General features: G+C 43.9%; 1 protein-coding gene across 2 annotated transcripts in view; it reads left to right on the top strand.

The window, feature by feature from the left end:
- Nucleotides 1–18,326, top strand: part of LOC119161592 (netrin receptor DCC) — a 135,375-nt gene that overhangs the window by 87,689 nt on the left and 29,360 nt on the right. For both annotated transcript variants that reach the window (XM_037414137.2, XM_075878944.1), the window contains exon 5: nt 9,984–10,034. In XM_037414137.2, coding sequence (XP_037270034.2) covers nt 9,984–10,034 — 51 coding nt within the window. The remainder of the gene's footprint in view (nt 1–9,983; nt 10,035–18,326) is intronic.

Genomic DNA, 18,326 nt, shown 5'->3' on the forward strand with positions numbered 1-18,326 from the left:
CCCCAGCCTCGCAAAGAAAATTTGTTTACTTTTACGGATGGCTTATTTTAATTATTCCAGCTGTAGAGAAGTAGTGTTTTTATGGAACGCCATCATCACCAGCTTCACGGGTGAATTAACACGAGCTTCGCTCAAAAAAGGCAAAAACGAAATGTTGTAGAATTGGGACTACGTATATCATTCGCTGATTATAGCAGTTCTGTATACTAACGCAGATAATTTAATTATCTGAATCACATAAAGAATAATTTTGTTCATACGTCAATCAGATCACACACGTAATTTTGAGCAGTACGCGCATGTTGATTATCCACTAGGAACCACAATCTCTAGTAATGCTATTTATTTTGCTTTGAACATATAGGTGTTCATATAATCCATAAGCATATGAGGTATAGAGATCATGCGCACAGAAATTTCGCATGTTCTGTGCCTAATGTAGTGAGAGAATTACACTTTGCTCGGGCTCTCGAAAAATCTCTATAAGCGGCGACATATATTACCTTTCTTAGAATGCCGTTTCCCTGAGCACTTTGCGTTGCGTGCTTAAACCTGCTGGTAAATAAACGCTGGTGAGAGTCGGGGTGGCAGTGCATATTTGTCTAAAGTTCTTTCCACCGGCATGAAATGGCGCTGTGATTTTTCACATTGATCATTTTCAACACAAATTAGACTGATAACTGCGATAAAACTCAATTACTTTTTATACGAGCTGAGACAGCTTGACTTTTTGTAGGTAGATATTTTTCCTTAGAAATTCCCAATTATATACCACAAATAGAAAAGGCTGGAACAGGCGGCGAAGCCAAGCACATAAAGTTTAGGTAAATTTAAGTGTACTGTATATCTGCCATTCTCGTGTAGTCAGACTACCTAAGTGCCGCGGACGGTGCCGCTCCCTTCAGCAACCTTCGTTATAAACTTTATATACTGAATCTGATGTGAATATACTGTTTCGGCCATATTTACAGTACTATCTGTCACTATCCTCTTGTTCCTCCACTTGTCGTGCGAAGCATAAACTCTTGCACCTCTGCTGTGTAACTCCAACTCTGTTCAAGAAACTTCATACCTTAAGTGTCACTGAATAGGCTCGCTACCTATCATTATAAATAAGCTAGTGGCAATATGAAGCTATACGTTCATTTCATCGCTTGCGCAGTTTCAGTTGCACGCACTTCGTGACAAACTACGGCTATCTCGGGAAACGTTAGTCGCCCAGGTAGAAATGAAGGAAAACTGCACGCAGCCCTTCAGTCATGCAATTGCAGTGTACCGTTATAATGCATTCTTTTTCTTTGGGTTTGTACGTTACTCAACAATGTTGGCTCATTGTTCAGGGTTACAGTTCATGCTCAGTGAACAATGCAGATGTGGCATACTTTTCTTCTTCTTCTGACACGACACACTTTGGGACATAATCTAGTAGTTGGTAGTCTGCTAAGGATAGAAGAGGTAGCTTGAACAATGGCGGAGATGCATTAATAAACCGCGCTGTGTTTTCGGAACCGCGTTTCAGAATGCTATATTTATTGATGACCCGGACTACGAACGCGACCTTCCATGGAGCAGCGTGAGCATCTCGACAGCCTCAGCCCTGGTACCGCTGCCACTGCACCCGGCCATGTACCCTCTTCGGGTGTTGTTGGAGGTACTACTACCATGACGCTACCACAGCTGTGGCTTGCCGATCCCTCCTTATGGTTCATGAAAGTGGAGAACAAGTTCCACATTCATCGCATCACGTCAGAATTTTGCAAGCATGAGCTCCTCGTTGAAGCGTTGCCGCAATAGGATAGCCAAAATACGCGACATCCTCGTGGGCCCGCCTGGTGACACTCCATATACGACAGTCAAACAGGCTCTTCTTCACCGACTCGTTCCGCCTAAGCATCGGCGCCTTCAGCAACTTCTGTGCAACGAAGAGCTCGGGGACCACCATCCCACACAGTTTCTACGCCACCTGCAGCATGTGCTTGGGGACCAGCCGGACGGCTCGGAAACATCCATACTACATGAGTTGTTTCTACAGCGTCTTCCACCTACCATGCGAATGGCTCCTGTCCCAGCTCAAGATCAGCCGCTGTCGAAGCTGGCAGAAATGGCCGATGACATGATGGACATTGCTTCGGCAGTCACAAACGCTGCCCACACCTCTCTGATTTCCGAAGCAGATTCCCTTCGAGAAACGGTAAAAGATCTCGCAGCTGAAGTCACCAACTTGCGTCTGCAATTTCTGAGCATTCGCAACTTAAATGACCAGCCTCGTCCACATCGACTATCTCTAACGTCGGCTGCTCCGCAACGGCCCCTCTACCAGCCTGAGCACTGCTTTTCACCGCAGAACAAATGCTATTATCACCGGCGTTTTCGTGCTGCGGCTCGCAGATGTGCGCCACCTTGCTCATGGCGCATGGGAAACGCTCCGGCTGATCGTCAATAACAGCGGCGGGCGATCAAGGCCAAGTATCAAGCCGCCTCTTCCACATCACCGACAGAACCACAGGTCTGCGCTTGCTGGTGAACACTGGAGCAGAAGTCAGCATAATTCCAGCGTCCAAAACTGACCAGCGTCTTCGCGAGAAGTCAACTCCTTTACAAGCGATCAATTCTTCGGTCATCGCAACTTACGGACAGAGCCTCTGACCCTTGATCTCAGTCTTAAGAGGAAACTGCAGTGGTTATTTTGGATAGCAGACGTACGCTAAGCAATCTTAGGCGCCGATTTCTTAAGGCATTTTCATCTGCTCGTGGATATGAACCGCTGTCGCCTAGTGGATAGCTATACCGGCTTATCGGTCAATGGTTTTCTGTCACGCACTACGGCCCTAAACCCCACTTTCATGAAACCACCCACGTCACCATATACAGCTCTGCTCAACGAGTTTCCGGAGATTACAACGCAGTCTCCCATGGATAAGACCCCCAAGCACACTGTAACCCACTGCATCGTTACCACAGGCCCACCGGTTCACTGCCGCCCTCGCCGACTTAGCCCTGATAAACTTCGAATTGCTCGCAACGAGTTTGAGCATATGTTACAGTTGCAAATCATTGGTCCGTCATCAAGCTCATGGTCGTCAGCGCTACACATGGTTCCCAAGAAGAACAATGACTGGCGGTCCTGTGGTGATTATCGGGCTCTCAATGCACTCACTGTTCCAGATCGATACCCGTTACCCAATATTAAGGACTGTACTGCCTTTTTAACTGGCGCAACTGTATACTCGAAGATTGATCTTGTGAAAGCTTATCACCAGATCCCCGTTGAGCCTTCTGACATTCCCAAAACTGCAATAATTATCCCATTTGGGCTATATGAGTATTTACGAATGCCTTTCGGTTTGAGAAACGCAGCTCAGACATTTCAGCATTTTATAGACGAAGTCAAAAGAGGCTTGCCACTTTGTTTCGCCTATATCGACGATCTTCTCGTTGCCAGAAAGGACGCTGAAACGCACAAGGCAGATCTACGTCAGCTTTTCACTCGACTGCGTGATTATGAGCTTGCCATCAATGTAGAAAAGTGTCAGTTTAAAGCCTCGGAGATAGCATTCCTCGGACATCAGATCATTAAAAATGGCGTCATTCCTCTACCCGACAAATTTCAAGCTATCCTCGAGTACCCGCCTCCCACGTTCATACGCAGTCTACGACGTTTTCTCGGACTCCTCAATTTTTATCGCCGCTTCATCCCTACATGTTCTACGCTGCTGCAGCCTCTGGAAGCACTACTCTCGGCTTCGCAAGCCGAGTCAGCCGCACTTCCCTGGGACACGGTCGCGGATCAAGCTTTTGCTGCCGTTAAGACCAAGCTCGCCCAGGCCACCCTCCTGCACCACCCTACACCAACTGCTCCCACTAGCCTCATGGTGAACGCTTCTTTAGAAGCAGTTGGGGCCGCTCTTCATCAATGGATAAATTGTGCATGGGCTCCAATTTCCTTCTTTTCCCGCAAGTTACGCGACACTGAGCGCCGATATAGTACTTTCGGATGGGAGCTCCTCGCGGCCTACCTTGTGGTGAAGCACTTCAGGTACTTCCTTTAAGGGTGACAATTTGCCATTCTTACTGACCACAAGCCACTTGTTTCGGCTTTACGTTCCTGCAGTGCCACGCACACTCCTAGAGAACTTCGACACCTTGCTTTCATTGCCGAATTCACCACAGACATACGTTATGTAAAAGGCAGCTTTAACAGTGCAGTGGACGCTCTCAGTCGTATTACCATCAATGCCACGACGGGCACCACCGACCTTTCATTGTCCTCGCTCGCGGAGGCACAGGCATTAGACGATGAGCTTCCACAATTCCGATCGTCTACTTCCCTCCGACTGGAACAAGTCAACTTTCCCGACGACGACGTTACGCTCTGGTGCGATGTTTCACACAAATGCACTCGTATCTATGTTCCTTCACAGCTTCGTCGTGCTGTTTTTGACACCCTCCACTCCATCTGCCATCCATGCGTAAGAGCTATGCAACATCTGGTCACTGAACGCTATGCCTGGCCGCGCATATGCGCTAACATTCGTGACTGGGTTCACACTTGCAGAGCATGTCAGCGTATCAAGGTGCAACGGCACACCAAGCCTCCACGGGGAAAACTCCTTCTCCCTGATGCACGTTTCGACAACATTAATTTGGATATTGTCGGGCCATTGCCTCCATGTCAAGAAATACGTATTTGCTTACGTGTATTGACAGGTACACTAGGTGGCCTGAAGCAGCTTTAATGCCTGACATCACGGCAGAAACAGTTGCTCGTACCTTTCTTGCTACCTGGATTAGCCGTTTCGATGTACCATCAACCAACCGTACCTTTCTTGCTACCCGGATTAGCCGTTACGGTGTACTGATCGAGGCAGACAGTTTGAGTCAGCGCTTTTCAACTTTGTCACATCTCTACTTGGTTGTGCGTGTATTCGCACAACTGCGTACCGTCCAGCATCAAATGGCTTAGTGGAGAGACTCCGCCGTCATCTAAAAGCAGCACTCGCCTCGCAGCCTTACGCCGAAGATTGGGTGTCACACCTCCCCATCGTGCTTCTCGGCCTGCGTTCAACACTTCGGCCAGAACTGGCCTGCTCTGTAGCTAAGATGGTTTATGGCTGCACACTCCGTTTGCCTGGTGACCTCGTCAGCCCCGTTACTACGCAGAGTGTTTCGGATCCATCTTCTTTCGTCCAGCGTCTGCGGATCCTCATGCAAAGTCAGCATTGAAAGGATCAAGCTGGCACCCATCCTGACAAGCTCCATCTGATCATTTTTTTTCTTCAAGTGCCCACGACCACTTGTCTGCAGGGGGGCCTATCTGTGGCATACTTTTTTTCTTCTTCTGGCACGACACACTTGGGACATAGGCTAGTAGTGAGTAGTCTGCTAAGGATGAAAGAGGTAGTTGGAACAGTGGCGGAGATGCATTAATAAACTGCGCTGTGTTTTGGGAACCGCGTTTCAGAGTGCTATACACACATATTCAACCACACATGCGCGGCAATTAATGTTCTCGCAAACCGTATGGTGAAGTGCAAAGTTGCTTCGTTTGCATCCACTAAATGAGTCGCACTTGCGCGAACATCCCTTTCATGACGGCATGTTTATCATACCATCATGAAGTGATAAATAGAAAGCAAAACATCATTCACTTATGGCCGAAAAAAGAGATATTACTACCATAGATGTTCCTCATGCGGGACGTAGTAATTCATGATGATCTCTACTAAAATTAGTTGAGAGCAAGGTTTGGCTAGGAAAATAACTTCCTGATACCGTTGAAGCGAATGTATTTTGATAATTGCGCTGGAAAAAAAGTGACCAAAGTATTTTCGTATATTTTCTCGCTGCGTGGGTACTTTTCCGGGCTTCTGTATGTGGTGCTTCGAGTCTTCAAACATCCATTATACCGATGACAAATGAGAGTCATCTTGACACGTGCACGGGTGGCAGTGCTTCTCAAAGACTCTTACTTTATTCTATGACAGGAACTCCGAATGATTGCAATTGCACTGAATTACAATTCTGTGATTCACACAAAAGTAGAGGTGTCATTGACGAGGTGGATGTTGCTCTGCTCTTCAACCTGCATAATATAGAGCTGTAGTTGATTAGGATCTTTTCTGTATAATTACTCTCACTTGCCATCGCTTCGCAGACTACGTGTCACTTATACAGCAGTATTATTTCGTACCGAATCTGACCGTATTTTGTTCGACTTTCTTTTAGATGCGTAAGCTTTTCTCCACCACGCTGTCACCTAAAACGATGATCACTAAAAAAACAACATGTGTGAAATGAATTTCCCGGCAGAGCTGGGTTTCAAACCCAGACGCTCACGCTTCGAAGGCAAGTGTCTAGCCACTGTGCTGCCATCCCGCGCTTGCATTGTTCGAATATATCCGAACCGCATTAAAGCGTTCTACCCACGGTGCAAAACAAATTTAAAAGGTGACCATGTTCAAGTAACGCCTAAATGAACTTTGTGCAGATGACATAAACGTACTCTTAAGGACTTGTAAAAACAACATGGCGCACTTCGCATCAGAAATATTTAGAGTTTGTGAAAGTTTCTTGCCAGGCATGCTTTTGAGTGGTCGCACGTGCGGTTTCCTTAAGGATGGCGGCCGTTTCAAACACTGACGAATGCTAGAAAAAAGGCCGCGATTAGCCATAACTCTCAAAAGAGGTTCTGCATATAATTTCATGATTGATTTTACACCAAGACGTGATATCGTTACAGATAGAACAAACTGGAATGAACTATCATTCTTTTATACATAAACGTGCAGCGATGACTTGAAGGCTGTAGCGTAATGTGGGTCAGCAAAATGTTGTATCTTGTTACCCTGTCTCTGCGGCTAAATATTTCGGTGAAGATGAAATTTAGAAGCGCTCGTGTGAAAATATTATCTGCGCGATAAGGTCATCTTGATTGTTTATCAGGCTTGTTGGTATAAGTATGCATGTTAATACATGCTAATACAGAAGCTGTAGGCATGGACCCCAGAAATTTATACCACCCAGTGTTTAACATAAATGTAAACCTAAGCATATAGGCATCTAACATTCCGCGTACATAAAGCTGCGGAACATTAACCTACTCAATTAGAGGCGAAGCTCTTTATGGCCTAGTCTTTTCCGGCATCCGTCGATGTACCGGCGCCCGCACTAGTATCACAACACCAGCTACACAGCTGTGAAAAAACCTCCTGCGCCGTTACCAAAAGATTAAAAGAACAAACAAAAGGGACAATATGAAATACCCAGCAGTACAAATCCTTTATACCAGTCGGCGAATTAGACGTACACATTGTGGACTTAGAGACCAAGCTATGTCGTCGACGCTTAATGTCCGCTATCATGATGGTTAGAAAATTGTTGCTATATTTGACAAATATGTGAGTATGCGAATAAAGAAAAAGTTTACAGTGAACGAACAACAACATAATTGTGCCAGAACAATGTGAAGCAGCAACTTGTACACATCTTTTTTACTAGTCGGTGACTTAAACATAGACATTATGCACTTTAGAATCTAACTTCACTCACCCGTTATCATTTACTTTGTGGGGATGCGTAGATTTTTTTATTATGCAGTGACTTCAAAGATATTGGAACGTTACCTGCTCCACACCGCAAGTTTGTTATGTATTGTTTCGAGCCCAGGGAAAATTTATTGTGCATCATCCTGGGACAAAAGCAACATGTGTGAAATGCTTCATTTTTTACTGCTTCAAGCTATTCGAGCGAGTCTCTATACCAGTTGCTTGGCGTTTTTCATAAAGGCATGACTAAGAATAAGACGGATGTTATTCTTCCAACGATATCAAATAACGATTTTGTCTGAATGTCTCGAAACAGAAATCTTACACGCGTTTACGTTACTGCATCCCTAAACAGCAGTATGATGCGCTTACCTCATTTTATCATATCAAAGTGCCATGATTCTGACGGTACCCGGCGAATGAAGAGGGCTGTGCATTCGCGAATGAAACAAAAGATAGAAGTAAACATACAGAGCTGCCACAGTGAGATTTTTTTGTTCTTTACCCATTTGACGGCTTTTACTTTCCGTGAAGTCTTCAAAAACGTACGCGTATCTACCAGTAAAGATTTGAGCAGAGTGCCCATCTATATCTCATGAAAGAAGCTTACTCAATAATATTTCAAAAGAAATAATTTTAGTGTGTGTTTAGCTTTGGCAAACGAGGGAGTGTCAGCGTCACACGGCTGCTATCAAAGAAGCGTAAAGTGGCTCTGAAATAATTTTGGCCGCCTATGTGTAAAAGTTATGAAGAGAATCAAGCGATTCAACTCATGCGGTACAATTTAGGTAAGAACAATACAAAGGTAACTGTATCTATTTATTCAAAACGAAGGGTTTTTCTTCTCCATTTCGCTCTAACTTGCATATTCTTTTTCAAGATTTTGTTTAATAAACATTGGATTATGAAAACTTTCACAATACTCGGCAACACTCATTAAACTCTCTGCGTACCAGTGTGTACGGAGAGACAAGACAACCTAAGAAAAAAATCGATAGATGTGTTGTTGCAACTCGATTGTCAAGTCTTCTTTTCTCATGCACACAGTAACTCAGCAGAACAGCATGCTGACCACCGTAGTAAGCGCAACCCATTCCGTGTTCCCAATGCTCTTTAATAGCCACATTGGCTCTCCGCGATTCGCAGGGTCACGGCATAGAAACATTTATCAGCAGGTGTATATAGTGCACTGTGAGATTTTTTTTACTGAGAAACGTCCCAGAAACAACAATCAAGCATACAAACCAACCAAGGGGTGTTGTCATAGTTTGCTTGATTAATCGAACAGACTGGAGGTCAAACGTTCGTTATCATTTTCAACTGGCACCTTGCTCAACCAGTCCGCTAAAAAGGGTCACGAGGAAGTATAGTGGCTCTGGAGGCGGGATGTTACGACATCGTTGATGACTCCGGACCAGGTGCTTCATTAAGAGCTCTACGATCATTACGAGGTTGCTGCCAGCCAGAAGCGATTTCGTTCACGTGCACTGCCCAAGTGTGCTATTATCGGTCTATCTTTAAGGACCTTTAGAAGGCTAGGTGCAGCCGGAGTTGTCACCTGCTTGCATGCGAGGGGAAGAGTAACTGCGAACGAGGTTGTGTATGGCCACGGATCTTACTTTTAACTGTAGAAACGGGGCGTCAATCGCAATTTCCAGCCCAGACTTCTGGTTCACTGCGAGGCTCAAGTGAGTTTGCTAAGTGCACCTCGTAATGATGTGGAGAGTGATTGCGCACGCCTGATAAATGAGCACATCATCAGGGCAGTTTACAGTAAGTAATGACTTGTACTAATTATTGTGGCTCTCCTCTCCGCAGTTTGTCCCTGGAGTGCACGCTAGAGCTTGTCTCATTTCTTAGAACAGAATTTGCTTGGCCTTTATAGCTTAGGTGATCCGAGTCGGTGTATGTAGATTATACATGTGCTTTAATGTTTAATTAATTGTATCTTGTCTTCATCGGTGTTTGAATGAGCAGTAACTCAGCTAGGTACTACGTCACATCTGTAGATGTTAGTTATTTATTTAGTCACATTGAGGTATATGAAAAGCAAGTATCCCTTCCATTCAAATGCCTTGTTTAAATATAGCACCCAGTTTACAACTCGACCAAATGGCCCCTTTCAAACGTCTACATAGCACACATTTTAGAAAATAGTGTCTTTTAAATTAGGCCCCACAGTGCCCTAGGAGGTCTCAAAGTATTTACTGCTCGTGATGGCCAGTAAAGTATCATATTCCTATAAAATGACTGTAAATAACTTTGTTGTGAAGGAAGGAAAACCATATTGGGCAGTCCTCTTCACTACAGTTAACTTAATCCACGCATTTAGTTGTGGCAGTAACGCCGCACTATAGAGCAGAAAACTGCAGCACAGTTCTATGCTTCCGAATAAAGGGTGTAAACTAGGTCAGCAATCGTTTCTGCTCTCACTTTCAGTGAGCCCCACGACTCCCGCAACCGCAAGTACTCCTCGAACCGTTCTCAATGGTAAGTAGAATTTCCATAAGCCATGTCACTTTACTTTCCTAATCATTTTGGATCAATGCAGTTATGAATGGTCCTATGGACAAGCCTGGAGGCTGACGTACGTTACACTTCATTTAATGCTCGTTACTAAGTATTACATTCGACACCTTGGGTAAATACTAAATAATAGTTAAAGCCGCTGCACGCCCACAAAATCATAATAGGAACTGGAGAGGTGTGAACCAAGCAGTGTCACGGGAGAGGTTTCTCTGATAGGGCACTAGTAGGGCTAAGCGTCAAACTAGACACGTAGGGATGGCTTTTGTTCTGTTCTGTAATAGCTGTATAGATCTTAAGAGGTCAAAGTTTTCTACAAGTTTTGCAGACAAGAAAAAAATGGTATATACCACTTACAGTGGGAATCGATGAGATGTGAAGCACGAATGAGGAAGGTTGAATTGTGCAATAAAATCGACATAACATTCCGAGGCAGACGTAAATTATGTCGTACATGACTTCCATGTCATAATTTTTATGTTTGCACCAGACGTTTTTGCTCAGTTGCCCATTCACATCACAATATACTAACTTTGGTATATGTTAAGGTAGTAAAACAGCCGCGAGCACGCTACGAGTGCAGCATGTATTCATGTTTTGCGTGACACGATTGCCTTAATTATAAAGTTTCCACGAGTCATACACCATCGTCATTCACACATGTAAGGTAACGCCAAATTCGGTATATGTGAAGCTGGCAATGTGGCCGCGAGCGCCTCATGGGCGTGGCATGTAGCCAGGTTCTCACATGACACGCATGTCATGAGTCCTAAACCTTCGTCATTCATTCATGTCACGTAATACCAAATTCGGTATATATGAAGCTAGCGGAATGACCGCGAGCGCATCTTGAACATGGCATGTAGTCATGTTCTTACATCACACGCATGTCGTGATTATTATGTTTGCAACAGTCACATACCATCTTCATTCATTCACGTCACGTAATACAAAATTTCGTGTACGTGAAGCCAGCGAAACGACCGCGAGCGCATCATGAGCGTGGCAAGTAGTAATGTTCTTACATGACATGCTTTTCATGATTGTAATGTTCGCACCAGCATATACATTCATTATTCATTCATCTGACGTAATACCGAATTTATATATAAGAAGCTGGCGAAACAACCGCAAGTACATTATGAGTTTGGCATGTAACCATGTTTTTACGTGACACGCATGGCATGATTATCACGTTTGCTCCAGTCATATACCTTCTTCATTCATTCACGTCACGTAATACCAAACTTGGTGTATGTGAAGATAGTGAAACGATCGTGAGGGCACCATGAGCGGGCTTGTAGTTACGACTTTTATGGCATGAATATCATGATTTCTACGGGAGGGCCTGTCACTTATGTTCGCAATGCAGTCACGTCATACCATACCACTTTTTCGTTATGTCATTCGAACGAAACCACCACAGGAGCAGCAAAACCATGACATGTAAACCATGACAATCATGACATGTCAACCTTTCAATGTTATGGATGGACATTTATGTTCGTTATATAGTCATGTTATGCCATACCAATTGTCGTATAGATCCCATTATCCAAACGCTAAAGAACTCAAATTCGTAGGCGGATAGATAGATAGATAGATAGATAGATAGATAGATAGATAGATAGATAGATAGATAGATAGATAGATAGATAGATAGATAGATAGATAGATAGATAGATAGATATGGTTCAACTGGCTGAAGTTCTTTGAGAAATGTTTCGCATTTAGAAGGTTATCTAATTTAAAGAATGAGCTGTAAAGAGAGCCATATAGAACATTGAAACAAGTTAAGACCAAAGCGTATTGTACAGTTTGCAGCAGTTCACGTTGCAATAAAGTGCTGCGTGCGCGAACCATTCTAGTTCGGCCTGGGGTATATGAGCTAACACATAATTACGTATATACTAGCTTATCCAGTCCGGTGTCCACTGAGTTTGAGTTTTTCAGGAAGATGTTCACCCTCTCTGAAGATGCTTTTCAGACAATGCTCAAAGTAATGTCGGTAATGTTAGGGGGCACCTTTCAAAACTTGCTTATTTCTTCTTTAATTTTTTTCTTTCGTTTGCGTACTTTACGCACTTCAAAAAAATATGCCAAGCATTCTCATCTTCGTCCCCAAAGTCAGATTCCGGTGCGTTGAATAGAAGTATTCTATGCATGAAGCAGTTTGTGTCTGCTACTTCCAGTCGAAGTCTCCGAAATAACAACTTTGTGTCGTGAGAGATTTGCCGCTATTGGGAATTTCCTTCGCGAATCGACTTCATAAAGTAATGATTGCTTTAGTTTAGTGTCATGACACCATATCTCCTCAGAACAGTCACAAGGAAATTACCGTGCCACTAACGTCGACAGCATACTGCGTCGGGAAGCGGCCTATGCTAAGGTGCTTTTTCCACTCCTTCTTCTTCTTACCGGGAACAAGTAGTGCAATATACCCTTTTTTTGTATACCTGTTTTTTATGATGCACCATGACTACGTGGCACACCATAACGAAAGGGGGAAGGTAATTCTTAAATGAAAAGAAGATTAAAGTGAGCCCTATAACTGTCTCAAAGAGGGAAGTCACCTCAACAGTAGCTCACGAGAGATGAGAGTAAGGAGGAATTAAAAGGAAAGGGGAGAATTAAAGGTATAGAGGTAAAGAGAGGGGCAGGGCCAGCCACATACGGAAGTAAGGAGAAGATAGGAAAGATGGACACGGTCGCAAGAGTCCGAGGACGGGGCACCACTCAGCGAGAGCTCTTGTCAGCGTCAGGAGATGGCGTAGGGCGAGCCAGTCGGCCGGAGCTGCGCTGTCGTCGGAGATCGCAGGGGCACAACCGGTTGGCATGAAATCCAGCGAGCGCCCCGCCGTAGTGGTCTAGTGGCTAAGGTACTCGGCTGCTGACCCGCAGGGCGCGGGTTCGAATCCCGGCTGCGGCGGCTGCATTTCTGATGGAGGCGGAAATGTTGTAGGCCCGTGTGCTCAGATTTGGGTGCACGTTAAAGAACCCCAGGTGGTCTAAATTTCCGGAGCCCTCCACTACGGCGTCTCTCATAATCATATAGTGGTTTTGGGACGTTAAACCCCACATATCAATCAATCAAATCCAGCGAGCGAGTGCAATAACAAAAGAACATGCCGAAAAGCCTAGCCCCTGAAGTGTTTCGCACCGAACAGCGGGGCTGGCAAGCAAGCGCCCCCACCTGTAGAAAGTAGATTGAGTTATTTCTACATGTATCTTTAATTTTTCAATCTTTCTTTTTTTCATTTTTCTTCCTTTACCTTTCTGCACACATGCTTTTTCTCTTCTCTTTTATTTCTTCCTCTATTTATGTGCCCACTCTCTTTTTCTCCTCGTTACCCCCACGTCCCTCTTCCTCATCCTCACCACTCTCTCGCATCCTTTACTATGCTATGCTCTACAAGGTGATGTCATGCCTTACCCTCTCCCCTCCTTTTTTTCTTCCTTTCACCCTCAAATCTGTGTTCTTCCCCACCAGAGTATACAATACAAGGCTAATTTTATGCTATTAGCTGCTTGGCCTCGTTTCATAGGCGCATACCCACCGAGATTTTGTCGACGGCACTGGCTCACCCTTGTGCTTAAAAAAACGTTGCGATTCCTAAGGGGAGATGATGACTCGAGCTATCGGTGATTAGTATCATCTTCGATCATTTCACAGATTACTGTGATAAGCTTCGTGAAAGTCTAGTCAATGGCATACTGATGGGAATTGGCAGAGAATGTGTACCGTTTAGCTGAATAGAATTGTTCAGAAGCACTATTTCACGAAAATATTTTATCCAGCACCTGTACCTTTCAAAACAGCGACATAAGGAATCACACAGAATTTACATTGCCAAGCTTGTCTTCTTGTAATACCCTCAGTATCGTGGTGAGTTAGAATTCTTTGAAGAGGAGGAGTGTGTTTTGCTTTACTTAGCATTCTTATTTTTAAGACACGACTTGACTGCTAAAGTAGAACAACACAATATTCAAATACAGTGGTTAACTTTTTGGACCAATATAGGTGTGTGATGGCCTGAAATCCAACACATTTTAAAAGTGATTTCTAATTATGATTCATTCCGCCTATTGTTCTCGAGCCCCCGAGAGCTTTCTGGCGGCAGAATTTATATTAGACTTGTCTAAATCGAACCCCCTGAAACGTGCCCCTGAACCCACTTGGCTGCTTCATTTATTGCGTGGTTTCAAGCTAGTACGTCATCTAGTTAACCTCCCTGCCTTTCTTTAAGTCGCTCTCTCTCTGTGTTTGTGAACCAACTCAGAAAGTCTAGAATGCTCGGAGGTGTTTTCGAGTTCAACTTAGAGATGCAATCGAGATATCGCGAAGCTACCGACATGTGGCTTTGGCGCGTTGCATTGCTGGCCTGGTGTCAGTCGGGGCGGTATACAGTGCCAGCCGGCCGAACGGAGGTGACTCCGTGTGTACGAACATTGTTTGTATAAACGAGATGTGCTTACGTATTGATTCCTCTTGTGGTCTATGATTTCACAGACCAGAGGATGCAACTTTGGCATGGTCACGCTACTTATTACTATGATGCGCCATTGCAAACAAAATCAGGGCATGGACGCAACAAGCCAAGGGTACACTTTTCTGTGGCGCCTGAAAACAGGGTTTCTTTTTTTTTGCACAGTACAGATATTTCTATTAATGCTTTGGAATTCAGTCACCTGTCTTTGCGCCATATATATGCCAACGAACAAACACTTCGCAGTACCTAAATAGTTATATTGAAGCAAATAATTAATAACATGCTGTTTCTGTTATTTTTAATTATTGACTACTCACACACACACACACACACACACACACACACACACACACACACACACACACACACACACACACACACACACACACTCACACACACGTACACACACACACACGTCACTTGAGATATCAGTAAGAGCAAGTGAAGACCCTGATGCAGGCGCTGTCGAACCTGAATTCACCAAAGTGGGCCGGGTGTGTTGAAAATGCCGGCGCTGTGTTACGTCATACCGAAATATCTTGCGCTGAATTTAGAAAAAGTAGCGTCTTAGCAGGATGTGGTCAGAGAGAATAACAAGTCGAATGAACTAGACAAGTGCCGCCTATCCTTCGCATGTGGTGTGTGGGGCTTATACGTACTTTTAAATTCTAAATGAACACGAAAAACTGTTTCATTTATGTACGAGAAAAAGCACCACCTATTGCCGGAGTTCCTTACTGTACACTGCATGAAAATGTAAATTTTCAGATTGTCTTGGGGTACAGAGCGAAACAAACTTTGTGCCAGAGAAATAAATAGATTTCACTACTACACCCTTGACAGATGATATACGGACGGAAGGCCGTGTTTTAGAGCACCGAACTTTGATTTGTTTGCGTGCAAGGAATAGATGAACGGGGCAGAGGAAAAAATAGGCAAAATCGGCTCGTCTAGTTCTGTGTTTCTTGAAGACAGCAATTTTTCGCAACTACTCTTTGTTGGCAACTGCACTTCCGAGAGCTTCAGTCCTCACGCCAATTCTTCAAGCTTGTCCTTGGCTGAAAAAAAGTGCAACTTGCATTACTTTCTTAAAACGTGAAAGTTCTTTGTCTCTGCCTTTCACGTGCAATTTATTTGGCGTAATCAATTTCTTCGTCATCAACCAGCAGCGCTTTTGATATGCACGCAGTACGACACGTCTGTGAATCGAGCGATCAAACATGCTTCTTTATGTGGTGTAACATGACATACGTTAATGAATTCAGATATGCAAACAATAACTTGCAATGATATTCGTTCGATTAGCCATCAACATACCTAAGCGTGTTTCTTCAATGCGTTGGTGTGAGTGCGGTTTGTCACAGTGCGTGCAATGAGCTCATTTGTACGTGAAATTCTTCTTCACAAAACGTTAGTAGATATGCTCTATTAATTGTTAGGTGAATTCATATTCCCTCTATTCACCATAATGCCTGCACGAACTGTATTTATTATGTATGTCTTAAAATCGAGTGCAAACAAGCCTATTTAATTAATTCGCGTCATGTCTACTGGACTAGCATCAGGTTATATGGCCCATTTGCAGGGGCCGCGTTGTGCAACAGCCAGACTGGGTATAAGCAAACCGTAGGCGTGTTTAATGATGCAGATGAGTGGCTCAGCTGCTATCATTTCCAATTATTGGTGCAGTGGTACTGGAAAGGTACATCCAGACAAAAAAAAGGAACATCCATTGAATGAACATTATTCAGTGTATGCGTAGCATTATATCTACTCTCGGCTACTTCCGTTTAATGAGGCACGACTTTTCTCTACACGTGTTATGGGGAGACTGATGCTTCCATATATATAGCGTAAATAAAAGGTTTTCTTCTCATTCACTCTCTCTCCAGTATGTTTTTCACCCCAATATAGCACGCACTGGTTTACGGATGCCAATGCATGACGCACAATCATGCATTGTACGTGCCACGTCTGCCACTCGCTGTCAATCCTGCACATAATGGACTTACGCTGCGACCTTTCCTTAGTGTTGGTCATGCTATCTTCAACGTTATAGCGCTATAAAAGCCTCTTTACCTCCGCCGCAGGTCAACTTGGTATTTCATTGTGCGTCAGATAGATCCACTTTTTATGTTATTCGTTCATGATGAATTGAGGAATGAACAAAATTCTCGTGCGCCAATCAATGCTACGCTTTAAAAAACGTGCCATAGACCAAAGGACTATACTTGGTACTTGCAAAACTTGAGAAAGTTTGCGCCATTGCTTCCCCAGTCTACGCTGGCGGTATACGGCCCGACAGGCATCGCGCATCGCCTTTCCTATTTCGCACTACTGCACCCTCGAATTCGGCATGATGTACTCCAGCAACTTCTGGTGATAACTGGAAACACAATATCTGAAGAAAGACGAAAACCAATATTACAAACAAGGAAAAGCAGTAGTCGTAATGTAAATAGCCTTAGGTATGGCGCTTCTACTCCTCCATGACACCTAATTTGGTGCCATGGGGGAGTACCTAAAAGCCACATTTCGAAAGCCGTGACTCGTGAGTGCCGTTCACCTGGTATAATCAAACAAAAGCGGCCTTCGATGGCTGCTGTACATTCGTAAAAATAAGGATGGCAGCTTAATGACTGAAAGATATAATTTCGCCACGAATCAGAACCCAAACAAAAGGCAGGAACATGATGTTAGGACGAGGATACTTCCGACTGAATATTTGTGAGTTTTAACCCAGAAATAAATAGGTAAACTGGACAAGCGGGGAAAGTTGGCACATAACTTGAGAGCTTGAAAAAATGAGCGCTAAGACAGGATGAAGGAAGGTGATACGAGAAAGAACACTTGTACTTGTGGCGCCAGTCTTCTTTCTGGCATTGTGGTGTTTTCTTTAAGTTTAAAATAGACGACGTACATGCGCAGTCTCAACACAACCTAATTTATCCTCTAATCAATCTCTTTTCCTATACGTGCAATGCAACAGTTGTATCACCAATCAAACTTGTTCCATTCATTCTTGTATGGTACGCTTCTATCAACTCACGTCCTTTCAGAGACTTGCGTCTGCCTAAAATTTCCATTGCTTTCAAACCGTAGCTAACACTTGTAAAACGCACTGGCAAATGCGCCAAGCCATCTCTCGTCAGATTTAATTCATGCTCTCTGGCTCGTTCATTTACGCAGCACCCCGTCTGCCCGATGTACTATTTGGCACAAAAAAGGGGAGCTTTTTGGGGCATTTAAATGCAAACTACCATGTTGTTATAATTAGTTAACACGAGCATCACATCTTCGGAAACAAATTATAAGCGCTGCGGGAAGGTTGACGTAAGCTTGCGACCACTCCTGCTAAAAGAGTACAAATCTATCTATCTATCTATCTATCTATCTATCTATCTATCTATCTATCTATCTATCTATCTATCTATCTATCTATCTATCTATCTATCTATCTATCTATCTATCTATCTATCTATCTATCTATCTATCTATCTATCTATCTATCTATCTATCTATCTATCTATCTATCTATCTATCTATCTATCTATCTATCTATCTATCTATCTATCTATCTATCTGTCTGTCTGTCTGTCTGTCTGTCTGTCTGTCTGTCTGTCTGTCTGTCTGTCTGTCTGTCTGTCTGTCTGTCTGTCTGTCTGTCTGTGCGTGTGCCTGCCTGCCTGTCTGTGTCTGTCTGTCTCTCTGTCTGTGTCTGTCTCTCTGTCTGTCTGTCTGTCTGTCTGTCTGTCTGTCTGTCTGT

Source organism: Rhipicephalus microplus, chromosome X, assembly GCF_043290135.1.
Source record: "Rhipicephalus microplus isolate Deutch F79 chromosome X, USDA_Rmic, whole genome shotgun sequence".
Lineage (NCBI taxonomy): Eukaryota > Metazoa > Arthropoda > Arachnida > Ixodida > Ixodidae > Rhipicephalus > Rhipicephalus microplus.